General features: G+C 45.5%; 2 protein-coding genes across 2 annotated transcripts; one reads left to right on the forward strand and one right to left on the reverse strand.

Annotated features, from left to right (window-relative positions):
- Nucleotides 1-18: 18 nt before the first annotated feature.
- Nucleotides 19-3,709, reverse strand: c1galt1a (core 1 synthase, glycoprotein-N-acetylgalactosamine 3-beta-galactosyltransferase 1a). Its single transcript, XM_079749212.1, has 3 exons — nucleotides 3,453-3,709; nucleotides 930-1,591; nucleotides 19-448 (listed from the first exon to the last, which is right to left on the reverse strand). The coding sequence occupies exons 1-3, from the start codon at nucleotides 3,610-3,612 to the stop codon at nucleotides 254-256; spliced, it is 1,017 nt and encodes a 338-aa protein (XP_079605338.1). The 5' UTR covers nucleotides 3,613-3,709; the 3' UTR covers nucleotides 19-253.
- An 892-nt stretch (nucleotides 3,710-4,601) lies between these two features.
- sdhaf3 (succinate dehydrogenase complex assembly factor 3) lies at nucleotides 4,602-8,930 on the forward strand. The gene is made up of 2 exons (XM_079749128.1): nucleotides 4,602-4,986; nucleotides 8,593-8,930. The coding sequence occupies exons 1-2, from the start codon at nucleotides 4,816-4,818 to the stop codon at nucleotides 8,776-8,778; spliced, it is 357 nt and encodes a 118-aa protein (XP_079605254.1). The 5' UTR covers nucleotides 4,602-4,815; the 3' UTR covers nucleotides 8,779-8,930.
- The last annotated feature ends 6,287 nt before the right edge of the window (nucleotides 8,931-15,217 follow it).

Below are 15,217 nucleotides of genomic sequence, written 5' to 3' on the forward strand. Positions count from 1 at the left end.
CACACACACACACACACAGCCACACACAGCCACCCAACCACAAAGCCACCCACACACACAGCCACCCACACACACACTGCTAACAACACACACACACACACACACACACACACACACACACACACACACACACAGCCACCCACACACACACTGCTAACAACACACACACACACACACACACACACACACACACACACACACAAAGCCACCCACACACACACACACACACACCCATACACACACAGACTTCTACTCAGGTGGCGTTCCTGTGGTGGGGCAGATGGCCCCTGCCGCTCTTCACAGGGGCCCCGGCCTCCGGTTGCTCCGGCTGGTACCGGTGCTTGTAGCCGTAGGGCCGGAGGTGGTAGGTTAAATACTGCAGCGTGTGCATGTGAACAGCATCCACGTAGTGAAAGGTTACTGCAAAATCTGAACAGCAGCCCGGGCCCTGGGGAAGTGAGCACACATATTGGTCTCAATAAATAAATAAAAACGTAGAAATAAATCAAAAGGTTTCAAAGTAACAACGTCTAATCCCTGACCACCTTTGTGGGCGGGGGCTTGAGTGATGCTCTAAGCATCGTGGGAATTTTCAGGAAGCCAATCAGGGTCTTGTGGAAGGGACTTAAAAAGGATATGCGGACAGAATCCGTCTGACCATAGAGACGTCTGAGCAACAGAAAAAAAAAAAAAATTCTCAGAAATCAACGATCCACGTTAGAACCGTGTTACTTGCAGAATTGTCTTCTGCTCATGGGTTGGTAGGGTAACAGTGAAGTCACCCAGTCTCCAAAATCAGCTCAGACGTACGAAACATCAGACTGAATTAAACAAAACAGTCATTCAGGAAGATTATCCGTAAGAAATGCTCTTTCATGGAGCTTAGGAAAGGCCCCAGATATACAGATATACTCAAACCATTTGCTTACCTCCACCACTATGTAGTGCTCATAGAGAAGATACCAGGGCCTGGAGATAGAGAGTCGCGGCCGGGCCACCAGCACCTCAGGTGTCATATGATGAAAGGTGTGTCTCCCGAGTCTGTCTCTGGTGTCTACCGGTCGCACCTTGACCTTCTCCATGCACATGCCCAGGGCCATGTCCTCGATGTCGCTGTTGTGCGTGCACAGGCCGCTCTGGAAGGCCGCCACGTAGCGCCGCAGCGCCTCCCGGCTCAGGACGTAGCCCGCGCCCCCGCTCATGTAGCCCTGCTTCACGAATGGCTTGAAATGGCGGCCCAGGTATAGGGGCTGCTCCGTGTCCTGCCGGGCCAGCAGGTGCCGCAGGTTCTCCACCACCACGAAGGTGTCGTCATCGGCCTTGAGGAACCAGTCGGCGCTGTCCAGGTGGTGCCGGTGGACGTACTGGAAGGCTCTGATGGTCTTCCAGTAGAGCTGGTCCCGGCCCTCGCTGACATTAAGGCCCACCGTGGGGAAGTCCGTCTCCACGGAGCTCATGAACAGCACCGTGTCGCAGTGTCTGGCCCAGGTGTCGCGGACGTGGCAGGTGCGGCCCTCCAGGTACTTGGGCCCCGTCATGATCCAGCACAGGATCCGGGGCTGGGCGGGATCCGGGGCCTTCTGCTGCCCGTCTGAAACCAGAAGGCAGGTGAACGCCCGTACCTGTCCAGCAGGGGCGTAGCCCTCCGTTTGGGTGACATTTTGTAGGAATTTGTTTAGGGTCGGCTCTTAGAGACCACCATTGGACTATTTACCAACCACCACAGTGTACAGCTAGGTCTTCACGCTAAATACTACTAATACTTATGTATTGATCACAGTTGTACTCTCACAACACAAGTATTTCTCAACCATCCTCTCTCCATCATGTTTTTGTAGCTAACGGCCTATCATTGAGAAACCACGATTGGTATTGAAATGCAGGGGACTAATAGATAAACTGGACACTTCTTTTCTCTTATTTTCGTAAACCTCCTTCCTATTGGCCTGCTTACCACAGCATACAATGAAACAACGTCCTGCTTACCACAACATACCATGACACTATGGCCTGCTTACCACAACATACCATGACACTATATGGCCTGCTTACCACAACATACCATGACACTATATGGCCTGCTTACCACAACATACCATGACACTATGGCCTGCTTACCACAACATACCATGACACTATGGCCTGCTTACCACAACATACCATGACACTATGGCCTGCTTACCACAACATACCATGACACTATGGCCTGCTTACCACAACATACCATGACACTATATGGCCTGCTTACCACAACATACCATGACACTATATGGCCTGCTTACCACAACATACCATGACACTATGGCCTGCTTACCACAACATACCATGACACTATATGGCCTGCTTACCACAACATACCATGACACTATGGCCTGCTTACCACAACATACCATGACACTATGGCCTGCTTACCACAACATACCATGACACTATGGCCTGCTTACCACAACATACCATGACACTATGGCCTGCTTACCACAACATACCATGACACTATGGCCTGCTTACCACAACATACCATGACACTATATGGCCTGCTTACCACAACATACCATGACACTATATGGCCTGCTTACCACAACATACCATGACACTATATGGCCTGCTTACCACAACATACCATGACACTATGGCCTGCTTACCACAACATACCATGACACTATGGCCTGCTTACCACAACATACCATGACACTATGGCCTGCTTACCACAACATACCATGACACTATATGGCCTGCTTACCACAACATACCATGACACTATATGGCCTGCTTACCACAACATACCATGACACTATGGCCTGCTTACCACAACATACCATGACACTATGGCCTGCTTACCACAACATACCATGACACTATATGGCCTGCTTACCACAACATACCATGACACTATATGGCCTGCTTACCACAACATACCATGACACTATATGGCCTGCTTACCACAACATACCATGACACTATGGCCTGCTTACCACAACATACCATGACACTATGGCCTGCTTACCACAACATACCATGACACTATGGCCTGCTTACCACAACATACCATGACACTATATGGCCTGCTTACCACAACATACCATGACACTATATGGCCTGCATACCACAACATACCATGACACTATGGCCTGCTTACCACAACATACCATGACACTATATGGCCTGCTTACCACAACATACCATGACACTATATGGCCTGCTTACCACAACATACCATGACACTATATGGCCTGCTTACCACAACATACCATGACACTATGGCCTGCTTACCACAACATACCATGACACTATGGCCTGCTTACCACAACATACCATGACACTATGGCCTGCTTACCACAACATACCATGACATTATGGCCTGCTTACCACAACATACCATGACACTATGGCCTGCTTGCACCAACAACCGTTTCTCACTAAAGAGGACAATCTGACCACACTCTAGTGCTCACCTGGGTGGTTAGCCTGCACAACAGGTTTGTATGCTTGCCAGTCGACGCGTGGGTTGGAAGAGGGCAGCCTCATCAGCCGGTACACATTATTGTGTAAGACGAGGAACCCAACACATACACCGATGAAAAAAGACAAGGGAGATTTGATTCCTAACCTCATTCCTGTTTCTGTAATTACAAGATTTCAAAGGGAATAAAAGAAATTCACAACAAACATTAGCTATTGGATAGGGGAGCGGCGACAGCAGACTTTCTGTTGGTACTGCACTGGTTGTACAAAGTCAATATTCCGGTTTGCTGTGTAGCTACAGTCTGCTGCTATGTGCCCTAACCCGTTCAGATTGTATTTTCTGACATCTGATACCTAGAAAAATATTTACTTTATTCAATTCATAACAGCAGAAATAACTAACAGCCTGTGTCAACTATATCAGCCTGCTGAGCTTTACTATCACTGGTAAACTCTAGCGTGTCGTTACAACCGTTGGACTTTGGACTTCAGGTTCTCTATTTTAATCAAACCTGTATTGAAACTCTGAAACTCTGTATTGCTCTGATCACAAATGGATATCATGTCATTCGAGTTAGGACATTTTCAGGAGTTGGGCAGAACTAATCGGAACGATGTGACTCTCAAGATTGACCCTGGTGAAATGTTATTATGCCTTTAAGAAAATATGGAATGCATTCTTCAAATGAAGAAAACCGATTATTTACTTATTCTGGCCACCAGGTGACGCCAATGAGTCAGAACTCAATCTCCTCCACAAACATATATAGAAGGCTTCCAGACCATTCATTCAGATGCAAGCATCAAAAATACTCGGATCAGTTTAATGTAAACGCCACGGCTAGGCAAAGACTATAATGTTAAATGTACAATTATATGCTGTTTTTCTTTGTTTTTTAGTTTGTGTTTCAGTCAAGAGCAAATTCAAGTTGAATCTTTGGTCCCACCAGTAATATATGCACTAAAAAGAGTATATATGAGTGATTGCCCACAATGATAAAATAGTCCAGCCGCACAGCATGCAGTAAATGGGGTGCATAGTAGCAAACAGAACCAACAGCGACGGTATTCACTCCTTGCCACTAGGGGTCAGCATCGGAAGGAGACCTGTCTCCGCAAAACCAAAGGGCAAAGGACACCCTTCCCGTGTAAACAGGGACGTTGAGTAATTGGCATTGTCTGATTCAGTCATTGAGGCTCTGTGTCCTCTGGCTCTCTTCTATAACTCTATTCTGTGTGGTAAGATGAAGCTACCGTTGAGTAGAAGGTTCTGCTGAAGGACAGCTGTCGCCTGTGTAATGTCTTTAGATCGGATCTGACCTAGGTGTAATAAACTGTCCTCATCTTCTGGAGATGACTGCCCATGTATCCAAAGTGCGTTCCCTGTACAAGAGGATCCTCCTGCTGCACCGCTTCCTTCCCATCGACCTGCGGGCGCTGGGAGACCAGTATGTCAAGGAGGAGTTCAGGAGGCACAAGAGCGCTTCTCCGAAGGAAGTGACTGCCTTCATGGTCGAGTGGGAGGTGAGGTGTTTGTTTATGTCACTTATAATGTCCGACTGCCTGCCCGTGTCGGAAGCTAAGAACTAACTCAACTGAATTGACCTTAAGGTGCGCTAACCTTAAGGGTGAGAGCGCTGTAGTGTCAGCTTTGCCACTAGATGGTGCCACCGCTTCGCTTTACTAGGCTGTGGTCTGAACTATTGAGCTGTGTTCTCTGAGGCCCTTCGGCTGCTAAACCCGGGGCCAGCAGAGACTCTCGATCAGGATGCTGTATTAGGATACTGTAGGCAGGACATTTGAATGCTGGAGACACAACTGTCAAGACAGGACCAGCTGCTGATTTGTCACAGCCTTGCAGCCCTTTCCCGTATTGAATTCCATTTATTTACAAGGATTAATTTACTTTACTTTTTCTAATAAATAACAGAGCAGCACATAATTCAATAAATAATGATATATAAATATATATATAAAATATCTGCACACAAAATAATGTTTAAGGCCATCTGTAGGCAAAGTGTACCGAATTTAAGACATACAAAATCTGACTACATTAAAGATATCAGATTGCTCAAGTAATATTTACACACACACACACACACACACACACACACACACACACACACACACACACAGTAAACTTACACTCTCGAAACAAACTAGATATTCAAAAATGACGTGTTAAGACTTTCATTTACATTTGGTTAGATTTAGATAAAGATGTGCTAATTCAAACGGTTGTCATTGGGGTGGATCCACGGCAAAGGTCCCCTCTGATGTTCAGCCTCAGGATGTTTCATCTGTACACCACGACCCTGGGCAGCCAGGGACATCTTGTTCTACCCCCGTTATGTACAGCAGCCATGTGCATTAATCCCTCCAGCCCTGGGTTATTAAACGTGGGTTATTGATATTGGCCTCTTATCGTTTTCTTTACCTTCTGAGAGGAGGCTGAAGGCTGAAGGCAGCGGAGGAGTGGGGGGAAGGGGGCTGCTCAGGTCTCTAGTGAGGGAGAAGGCAGCTGAGACCAGTGGCTCACTGGGACAGCATGCCGAGGTGCTGGAGCAGGTCTGCAGGTTTTGATGCTTGTGATGGTTGTCGTGGCGGGAGAATGGATTTTACAATTTGCTCCCAGTATTCCGATTCTGTGAAGTCGTTTTTCCTATAATGGCGCAGACCCACCCTGTGTCAAAGGTTAGATATCCACAGACCAAGACAAGCTAGAAAAATATTGTATATCGGATTGAGCCACCAAACATCATCGAGGTGTCGCAACCACAGAAGTACCCAGGGCTGATTTCAGGAGGCACCTCCCCCTCAGGCTCCATCGCTACAGCACACGGGGCAGATGCTGTGTGTGATGAATATGATCGTAGAATCAGAACCCCCCCCCCCCCTCAGCCAGTGGGCGGGGCAGACGTCACGCCACAGCAGGGCACAGGGAAGGTTTGAGGAACAGATGAGGAGCTGGCACCCAAATGTGATTATACATCCACTGAGTGTTCACTTTAATCAGAGAGAGAGAGAGAGAGGCGCAAGGCAGGGCATGGCGGTCAGTATGGGAATTTGACTGTGAACATGGGATCGATCCAACGATAAGGAGGGCCCCATTAGACCCATTAGCTAATGGACAGCGTTTACAGTGCAGACGTGACTTCAGTACCACCCCTTCATAATGTTTTCAACTAGCCATGTCTAATCAGAGGACTTAGGGCCATTAATCCCTAAATCCCTGGCATACTGTTAATTGAACTGATAACCTTCTTTCTTCACCTGTAATTTATTCTAAACTCAGTTTTAGCACTTTGGCTTGCTGAATATCAGCCAGCGTGTTGGGATGAGTCATGTTTGGGGTTTTGCTCAGGGGCGGCAGAGCTGGGAATCGAACCAGTAACCTTCCGCTTGCCAGACAAACTACTCCCCCCCCCCTGCCGGAGTAACTGCTGCCCGTAAGAGGAGAATAACTGGAAATTCTGAAACAGGATGTCAACTGTAGGCCACAGTTTAAAAAGTCGCTAAGCTCCGCCCTTAGAACGCAGAAGAGCCAATGACATTCCAGCCTCAACTATACTCGGACATCAGCTCGGACAACTCAGTTTAAAACAACAGGGAGGAGGCATAATATAACAATTTAATGTTGGATTTATCTTGTCTTGTTAAAAAAAACAAACATGGTCAAACGACGGGCTTGGGGTACATGCAACAAGGACAGTCGGTATCCCGAGAGGCTGCAGAATGGGGTATATTTCATCACTTTGTGTGGCAGGCCAGAATACCAACTGAGTTTAAGCTTGTCACCTTCTGTATGTATTTGTACGTTTTAAATATACTCCTCCGTAGCGTAATGTGGTCTCTTTCGATTGCTTCTGGAAGAAAATAAATCATTTTTTCACCCAAAACCTTCTCAAAAACCTGCTTTGATATACTGTCAGCTGAAAATTTTCCATATGTTTTTGTTATCTAGTCTGATTTGTTTGTACGAGTTCATCATAGTAACGACAGGGGGTCGTTACCATAACGTCCAGGGTAGGAGTGAGTTAATCAACTAGTTTCCGCAACTGGATAACAGAATGACCGTCTTGGACTAGTCTTTACAGTTTTCCCTTATACAACTTAATATTTGAGGTGGCATGTCCCTTTGTGGTCACGAATAAGTTCTATCAATTGATTGCAGATTGATCCTTCTATTCTTACTTTGCCTCAGGATTCTTTTTATGTACCATACCAGGAATCATTTCCCAAAGTGTTAAAGAACGGAAAGGGCTAATTCAGTTATGAGGCGTGCTGGACTAGAGTGCTCTCCCTAGTGGGTTCGGGCCAGCGTCGCTCCTCCTGGTGGGTGTATTGCTCCCTGGCTCGCGGTCAACATAATTCCATTATGCACAAGGGAAAAGCCTTTAAGACAAATGGTTTGTTATTGCCGATGTTGAAACCATTCCAAAATCCATTCAGGGAGGTTTCCGCTGAATGGGTAAGCACTAGCCTTTGACGTCGGTACTGTCAGTTGCACTGATGGCTTTTTTATGAATGAAAAATGCACGTTGCATCTTTCAATATTTCAAAGATGACGCTGTTCTCTGGGGTGATTCATGCGTGGCGTTATGAATCAGGTGAGCCTCGTAGGGGCCCTCCCGAAACAGAGGACGCCAAATTTGTTCTTCGGTCAAATTAGATCTTTCAGTCTCTCTGTCTCCCTGTCTGTCTGTGTCTTTATCTTTATTACGTGCAGGCCGTCCGAGAAGCAATCATTGGTCATGTGGGTGTGACCAGCTATTCTGTATTCCTAACCTTTCAACACAGTATTTACTAGTACTTATAGTTACAGGCTGGAGATGGTCTGGAAAAATAGGATCACTTTACTCGATTTCAGACTTTTAAGATCAACAGATCCAGATACCAAAAGGTATATCTGTATTAAAGCTCTCAGGGACAAGATTTAAACGTTATCACCTGTGATAAAAGTGGATGTTATTTGTTTAGGTGGACCTTTATGAACCAGACCCGCCAACACTCATTTAAGCCACAATCAGAAACGGAAATTGCAATAACCTGTGTGTTGTGGTGGTCATGACATGAGTACACATGGTATCAGGACCTCAGACCGCGTGTCACCTTGTGTCCACACAGAACTACAAGGCCACCCTCCAGACCCAGGTCCTGGACGCGTCGGGCCGCGTGGCCCCCAGGAGCCAGCTGGGCGCCGCTCTGCCAGAGGCCATGTTCCAGGACTTCCAGAACGAGCAGATCGGCCAGCTGTACGAGCTCATGTTGGAGTCCACCAAACCCAACCGGCAGTTTGACATCCAAGAGTAGAGAGAGGCAGCCCCCCCTCGGCCCTGCCTCGGCCGTAGGCCCCTGAGCCAGAAGCTAAGCCCAACAGAGGTGGAGCGTGCTCTGGACCAGAGGGCTCCCCGAGAACCAACACCCAAGCTTTCAAAATGTGGTTATTATAATAATAAAAAGTACTGTGCAATATCCCCGTATTCCTCTGCTTCTCTCCCTGCACGAATGTGACAAAAACAGGGGTGGGTGTGCTTTGTGTGGGAACTCTAAGTGCATTAATGTGGCAGTAATTAGATTACTTTGTCAACTTTCTTTCTCGCATGACTGCAACACTGAAGTCATTGGTCGGAAAAAACGAAACAGGCGTGGAATAGGGATAAGCCTTTTCTGCAAATGCACACAAGTGACGAATCAATGGTGAGTCTTTTCAACCTCAATGCTGATATCTCCATGGTTTTGTGGGGGTAGCCCTTATTTATTCAGGCAGAAAACATGAATAGTTTCACCACACACATACATACACACACACACACACACACACACACACACACACACACACACACACATATATATATATATATATATATATATATATATATATATAATTACACTCACACACGACACAACATAAGGATAGATCCACGACAAACATTTGTGGATGCACTATTCTTCTGAGAGGAGTTCCTTGCACTAAGTCTGAATATTAACCTGATGGGGGCTGGGTTTGGACATATTAGATATATTACTTGGACCAGATCTATTGGCCATAAGGGTTTAATATTTTGCACTTCAAATGGCGTTGGATGTTTTCTCACAGCACATGTTGTCCCCGGAATAACCTTTCAAAAAGGCTCACAACACAGACAGTCTTTTCTCTAACTAATACCTCTAAGTCATTCCGCAGATTGCAAACCAACTCCTTTGGAAGAGAGGTGCTTAATGAAAGTTGAGTCTCTGGGCCAACATCACAGACGGACGCAACCTGGATCAATTTGGTGGATCAATAGACTGATGGTCAAAGCAGGGCCTGTCGTCTCACCAAGAGGGCCGGACAGGCAGGTTAAACAGTTCCCACTGGAGAACAGGAGAGAGGAACAACGTGTCTTTGAGCAGCCAGAGACTGCAAAAGGGTGCTGGTGTGTGTACATACACACAAACATAAACAGTTTCATTTGCAACCTTGTGTTAGCAGAATTAGCTCAGAGGAATATTGCCCTCTGAAGCGTGGCAATCAATGGGAACCTATTAGGATATACAAAGTCTATGACCACGGTGGTGTACATAGTGGTCACTTCAAGTAAGCCAGGCAAAGAATCAGCGTAGAATGAAGGAGGCTTGGTGCACTCTCAGGATTGACTTCAGAGGGTTTTTCTCATCTGCAGGCCAGCCTACAGATGCTAAAGGTTGGCCAGGGAAAGCTTGGATGGGGATGTTTGTCAGCAATTTTATTTCTACCATTCTTTCACCTGTCTCTAAAAGACAGATCGATTTTAACAATAGTTATAAAGCCGGAATGAAAACACAGTCATTGAGAAATTGTTCACATTCCTAAACAATACCGATTTTTTCCTTGCAGCTCAAAGTGAGGTTAACCAAGTGACCTTAATTTAATCCAAGGACATTTGATCCACAGGAAATAACTTGAAACAACAAATACGTTTGTTGTTCTGTACCTTTAAAGTTATAAAATAGTCCCATATCTCAGGCCCCATTGGCTAAACTATCACAAACTGAAGCCTCACATTCAGGCTGTTCAGGGTCACTATGGACCGAAGGTTTATGGGGAGTGGTGCAGTGCAGACTCACAACAAGATGGAGAACAACAAGTTTCAGGGTTTGCAAGCTGTGGGATGCTGGGCTCTGAGAATAACGATAAGAATTACAGCACCAACCCATTAGAACTACATGCCCTTAAATGGGCTGTCAGGAAGAAGTTCCGAGATCTGCTGCTATTTTCAAAGGTCATGGTTATCGCAGAACACTGTGCTGGGTGGCACTTGGACACAGAGAACCTTTGGGCAATCAAACAAAGATGGAGGCCCACTTGGCCCCGTTCACTTTCGAGGTACACTGTAAGCCTTGGAGATTGAATCTAAATGTACTGATGAAAGCAAGCTGCTGTAAGCTGCTGGGCCGCCTAGCTAACCGGGAGCCCAACCATGTTGAAAGGAGCCACCTCGGTGGACACACTGAGGGGGAGCTTCCCCAAGTGGGGCCCGTGGCGACAGACCTGAGAAGGGTCAACGAGCCTGCCTTAAGGGGAGTTGGTCGGGCAGAGGGGCCGTCTGAACCTGCAGTGGGGGGTTTGTTCAGATGTCTAATGGATCCACCCGACGGCGAGGAAGTGACTGCTGACATACAGTATGTATACGAAACCCTGCATGATCAAGGTGGTCATTTCAGCCATCAAAGCACTACCGGCCCTTCTTGTCCAAAGATGTGCGATTCTGGGTGCAACAATGAAAGAGGTGATCATTGGCAAGGGATGCGTTTCCGAAGACGCAATCTCCAATGACCTTTTCCAATGTTACCGCAGCCCTTGACGTCCTCGACCAAGATAACCCCCTCCCAGCCCCCTGAGGCGCTGAGAAGGTGCTGGTGATGATGACGTATATCACCAGATTCTCACCAAACGACCTGATACCCGGACTTCAGCGGCAGCCCTCGTCATGCTGTTGTGTGACTCCACGCAGATCACGGTGTTTTGAGGACAGTGTTATTACGAAGCTTTTCCGGATCGACGGGATGGAAGGAATACTTACTTGTTTTAGTCCTTGCCTACCATAGCCATGGTCATTTATCCCCGGGGTAATCCCATTTCTACCTGCTGTTTCTGGTTCAGCGGCTCTGTCCAGCGAAACATCTCCTTAGACCCATAGAACCTCGACATCCCTCCGACTCTTACAAGGTAGTATGTGTTCCCCATGGCTGTCTCAACACCCCTCAACCGCACAATGTACTGGCCAAAAGAGAGTCCCAGCCCTGATACCGACCCAGGAGGGTCTGGGGGTCTGGATGGCTGGGTCAGATGGGAATTCAAAAAGGGTGGGTCAGATGGAGAGGCAGTCTGAGGAAGCAGAAAAGTGTGTGGAACAGTTGCAGGGTTAAATCCCCATTAGGTATAAAGACTATGTTAACAACTAAATAGGTATGTGTGTGTGTGTTTGTCCCAGTAGATCATTATCTCTGGTATCCACAATCATTCTTTCTTTGAAACACGGTTGCTATGATGATGAGCCAATGGTATCCAACGGCACACTGCCTAAATGCTCTGCGATACAAAATTGTTTCTTCTATATTGCAATGTATTTATTTTTTTTCTGAGGCACCCCAAGCCAGTATTAATTCAAAACAATTTCGAAAAGAGTGTTTAGATTAAGGAGATTTTTACTTATGGTTAGGTTTATCTGGTTACCATTTCTTACCTGCGTATTGGAAATGGTTAGAAATGGTCCCTTCGGCCACCACAGTAATTTCACCGTAGATGCTATGTTGTTCCCTGCTTTTTTTTTACAGTTTGTTTCCGCCGTCATCACAGCACACATTTCTCTGCGTACACATTGAGGTCCTCATCATATCAGGTTGAAGTAGCCACATCAGCTCCTCAACAACATTTACACATCCCTGCACCCAAACATTAAAAACAATCAGCAAAGCCATGTTGACTATAACAGCCAGTAAGTGCATTTAAAGGTTTGAGGGGAAGAACAGGGGGATCAATACCTAGGTTTTGCGACTGTGTACGAGCAGAAAAGGAAAGTGCAATGTGTGTGGTACACAAATCCACAACAACACAGCCGACCAAGAAATGACATTGCTGGAACATTTGATCAAATAAATAATACAGGTAACACTTTATATTAAGGTACACAGATTAACCATTAACTAGTTGCTTATTGGCATATTGGGCCTTTATTAGTCATTATAATGCACTTATTAATGCCTTATTCTGCATGACCATATTCTACAACGACTATGCTGTTAACTTAGAGTTTTCCTTCAATAACCTCCTAAATGACTGCTTATTGAGAGTAGTTAAGGAAGTCATTCTACATGAATAATCTTAATATGCTTGGCTTAGTATGGGCCTTATAAGGTGGTGATACGACAAGAATAGTCATTCTCCATTAATTACACTAAATAAATATGGTTTCTATCTATGGAAAAAACACAGAGGTTTTAAGAGTGGTATGTTTGAACATCTCTGAACTGGTTCATCAATTAAAGAGATAATTCTATCGTGCTGACTTTGCTCTTCTTCCACTGAATGAGAATATAACCTATGCATCTCAATAGAACTCCATTATTTGCAAGGTGTAGTCCACCACTTAAGAAAAGGCACTAGTTGTGAGCTAGAACTTTGAATGGGGAACATATTCGGAGTTTGAAATACTTCATTTAGAGTTATTTGTACTGTGTTAACACTTGTTGTTTTGTTTTTGTTACATAAGAATAGACCATAATTATTAAGTGTTATTGAGGGAGAATGACTATTCAGCGACTCAATAGTGCCTGATGTATGTACATGCATGTGTGTTAGTGTGTGTTTATGTATGTGTGCAGAGATGCATTTGTATGCGTGTAGTATATCAAAGAGTGTGTTCAATGAAAAAAACAAAGAGAAGTGGCCAGTGATCAAGTATATATATATATATATATATATATATATATATATATATATATATATATATATATATATATATATATACTTGATCATATATATATATATACTGAGGCATGAAATCGGATTTCCATTGGGACAGAGTTTCCTAATAATAATAATAATAATAATAATAATAATAATAATAATAATAATAATAATAATAATAATATCAATCCGAGTCCACTGTATTCTAAATCTCTGTTAAATATATCTTACCCTTGGCATGTAGCAAGATATCTGTTGGACTTTGTAGGCTTCTGTTTCATGACTTTGTTTGTCTGATGACGTTCCCTTGGTGCCTGGCATCACCCTAGGAGATGACACCTACTCCGTCACACTTGATACCCAAACCGCGCGCTTATTAGCGTCTAGAGGAGCCTCACAAAGCACAAGAACAATGAGGAGCCCTGGCCTTGTGTTTGTATGAAACCACATTTGAACATTGTTTGTCGAAGCAAACGTCTCATCGAAAATAGAAATGGATTACTCCTATTATGGCGAGGAAATATATTGACCAAGAGAAAGTGTGTGAGGTTATCTGAAGAGAGCCAGATGCAGTTAACACCATGAACTGCAGAAGAATCCAATTATCCACAGCCACGCTGTGTGTGGAGGCCCCAGCATTTGTGAAATTAGAGTTCCGGAGAACACAGTGGCAGTAAATACTGACAGCACTGTAGCTTATTGATTAAGACATGAAATGCAATCACGCTGGGAGTGGCCTCCTTCTGCAGTTTACCCAACGCAGTGCCGGGACGTTCTTCAATAGAGAACACATGGCAGGGAAATAGAGATGGGAAACAGAAACGGCAGAAATGACAGAAAAGTACAATTTATTTGAGATGTAAGTGAATAAAATAAAGTTTTCTGGTTGAAACTAATTCAAATGGAGCGAAGGCGTTGCTTTATTGACTTCACCACTGTTTTGTGACAATAAATAATAAACATAAATGAATCAATCAGGCACTTGAGCCTCGTCACTGTAGCAGCAGTGGAAAGGCGTGTGGGCCGGGGTGAAGAGTCTCTGCTCTCCAAACGCTGATTGGAGGTTCTTCACTTCACTTTAGCGCTACATAGGTACGCATGGCTGGAATAATGGAGTCATTGTTCTCATGCTACGTTATGTTATCCAACAGTTTAGGAGGTTCATATTTTAGCATTCTAAGGCAGACAAACGTCAGAGCTGGACCACACACAAAAACTCACTAACGCACACATACGCACACGCACAGACACACACACACACACACGCACGCACACACAAGCTTGACCAGCCGTTAGTCTCTCACACACACACACACACACATACATGCATGAACACACACACACACACACGCACACACACACACACACACACACACACACACACACACACACACACACACACACACACACACACACACACACACACACACACACACACGCTTGGCCTCAGAATAAAAGTCCAACCCACAGGTGTGTTTGCCTCCTGCTCTCCGCTCACGAACACAAAGAGCAGCCCACGACTCCATGTGGTGGTGAAGTGGTGAAGGGGCTCGTCACCTCCTAGACCCAAACTCATAGTGACCCCCCCCCCACCACCAACCCCATACACCTCCATCTGCGTGCTCATTGGTCCATCAGAAAAGGGTTAAGTGAAGGATGGTGGATGTTGTGCGTGGGACGGTGGGGGGGGTTCATGAGGGGCCGGTGCTGCAGGGGGCCGGGGGGGCGATGAAAGGAGAACGGGTGACATGGGGGTGGGCAGGTTTGTGATGTCACACCCAGGGACGGATTCCAAGGGTGTTGGATGAATTAAACATTCAC

The sequence above is a fragment of the Pollachius pollachius genome (assembly GCF_949987615.1).
Source record: "Pollachius pollachius genome assembly, chromosome: 13".
Taxonomy (NCBI): Eukaryota; Metazoa; Chordata; class Actinopteri; order Gadiformes; family Gadidae; genus Pollachius; species Pollachius pollachius.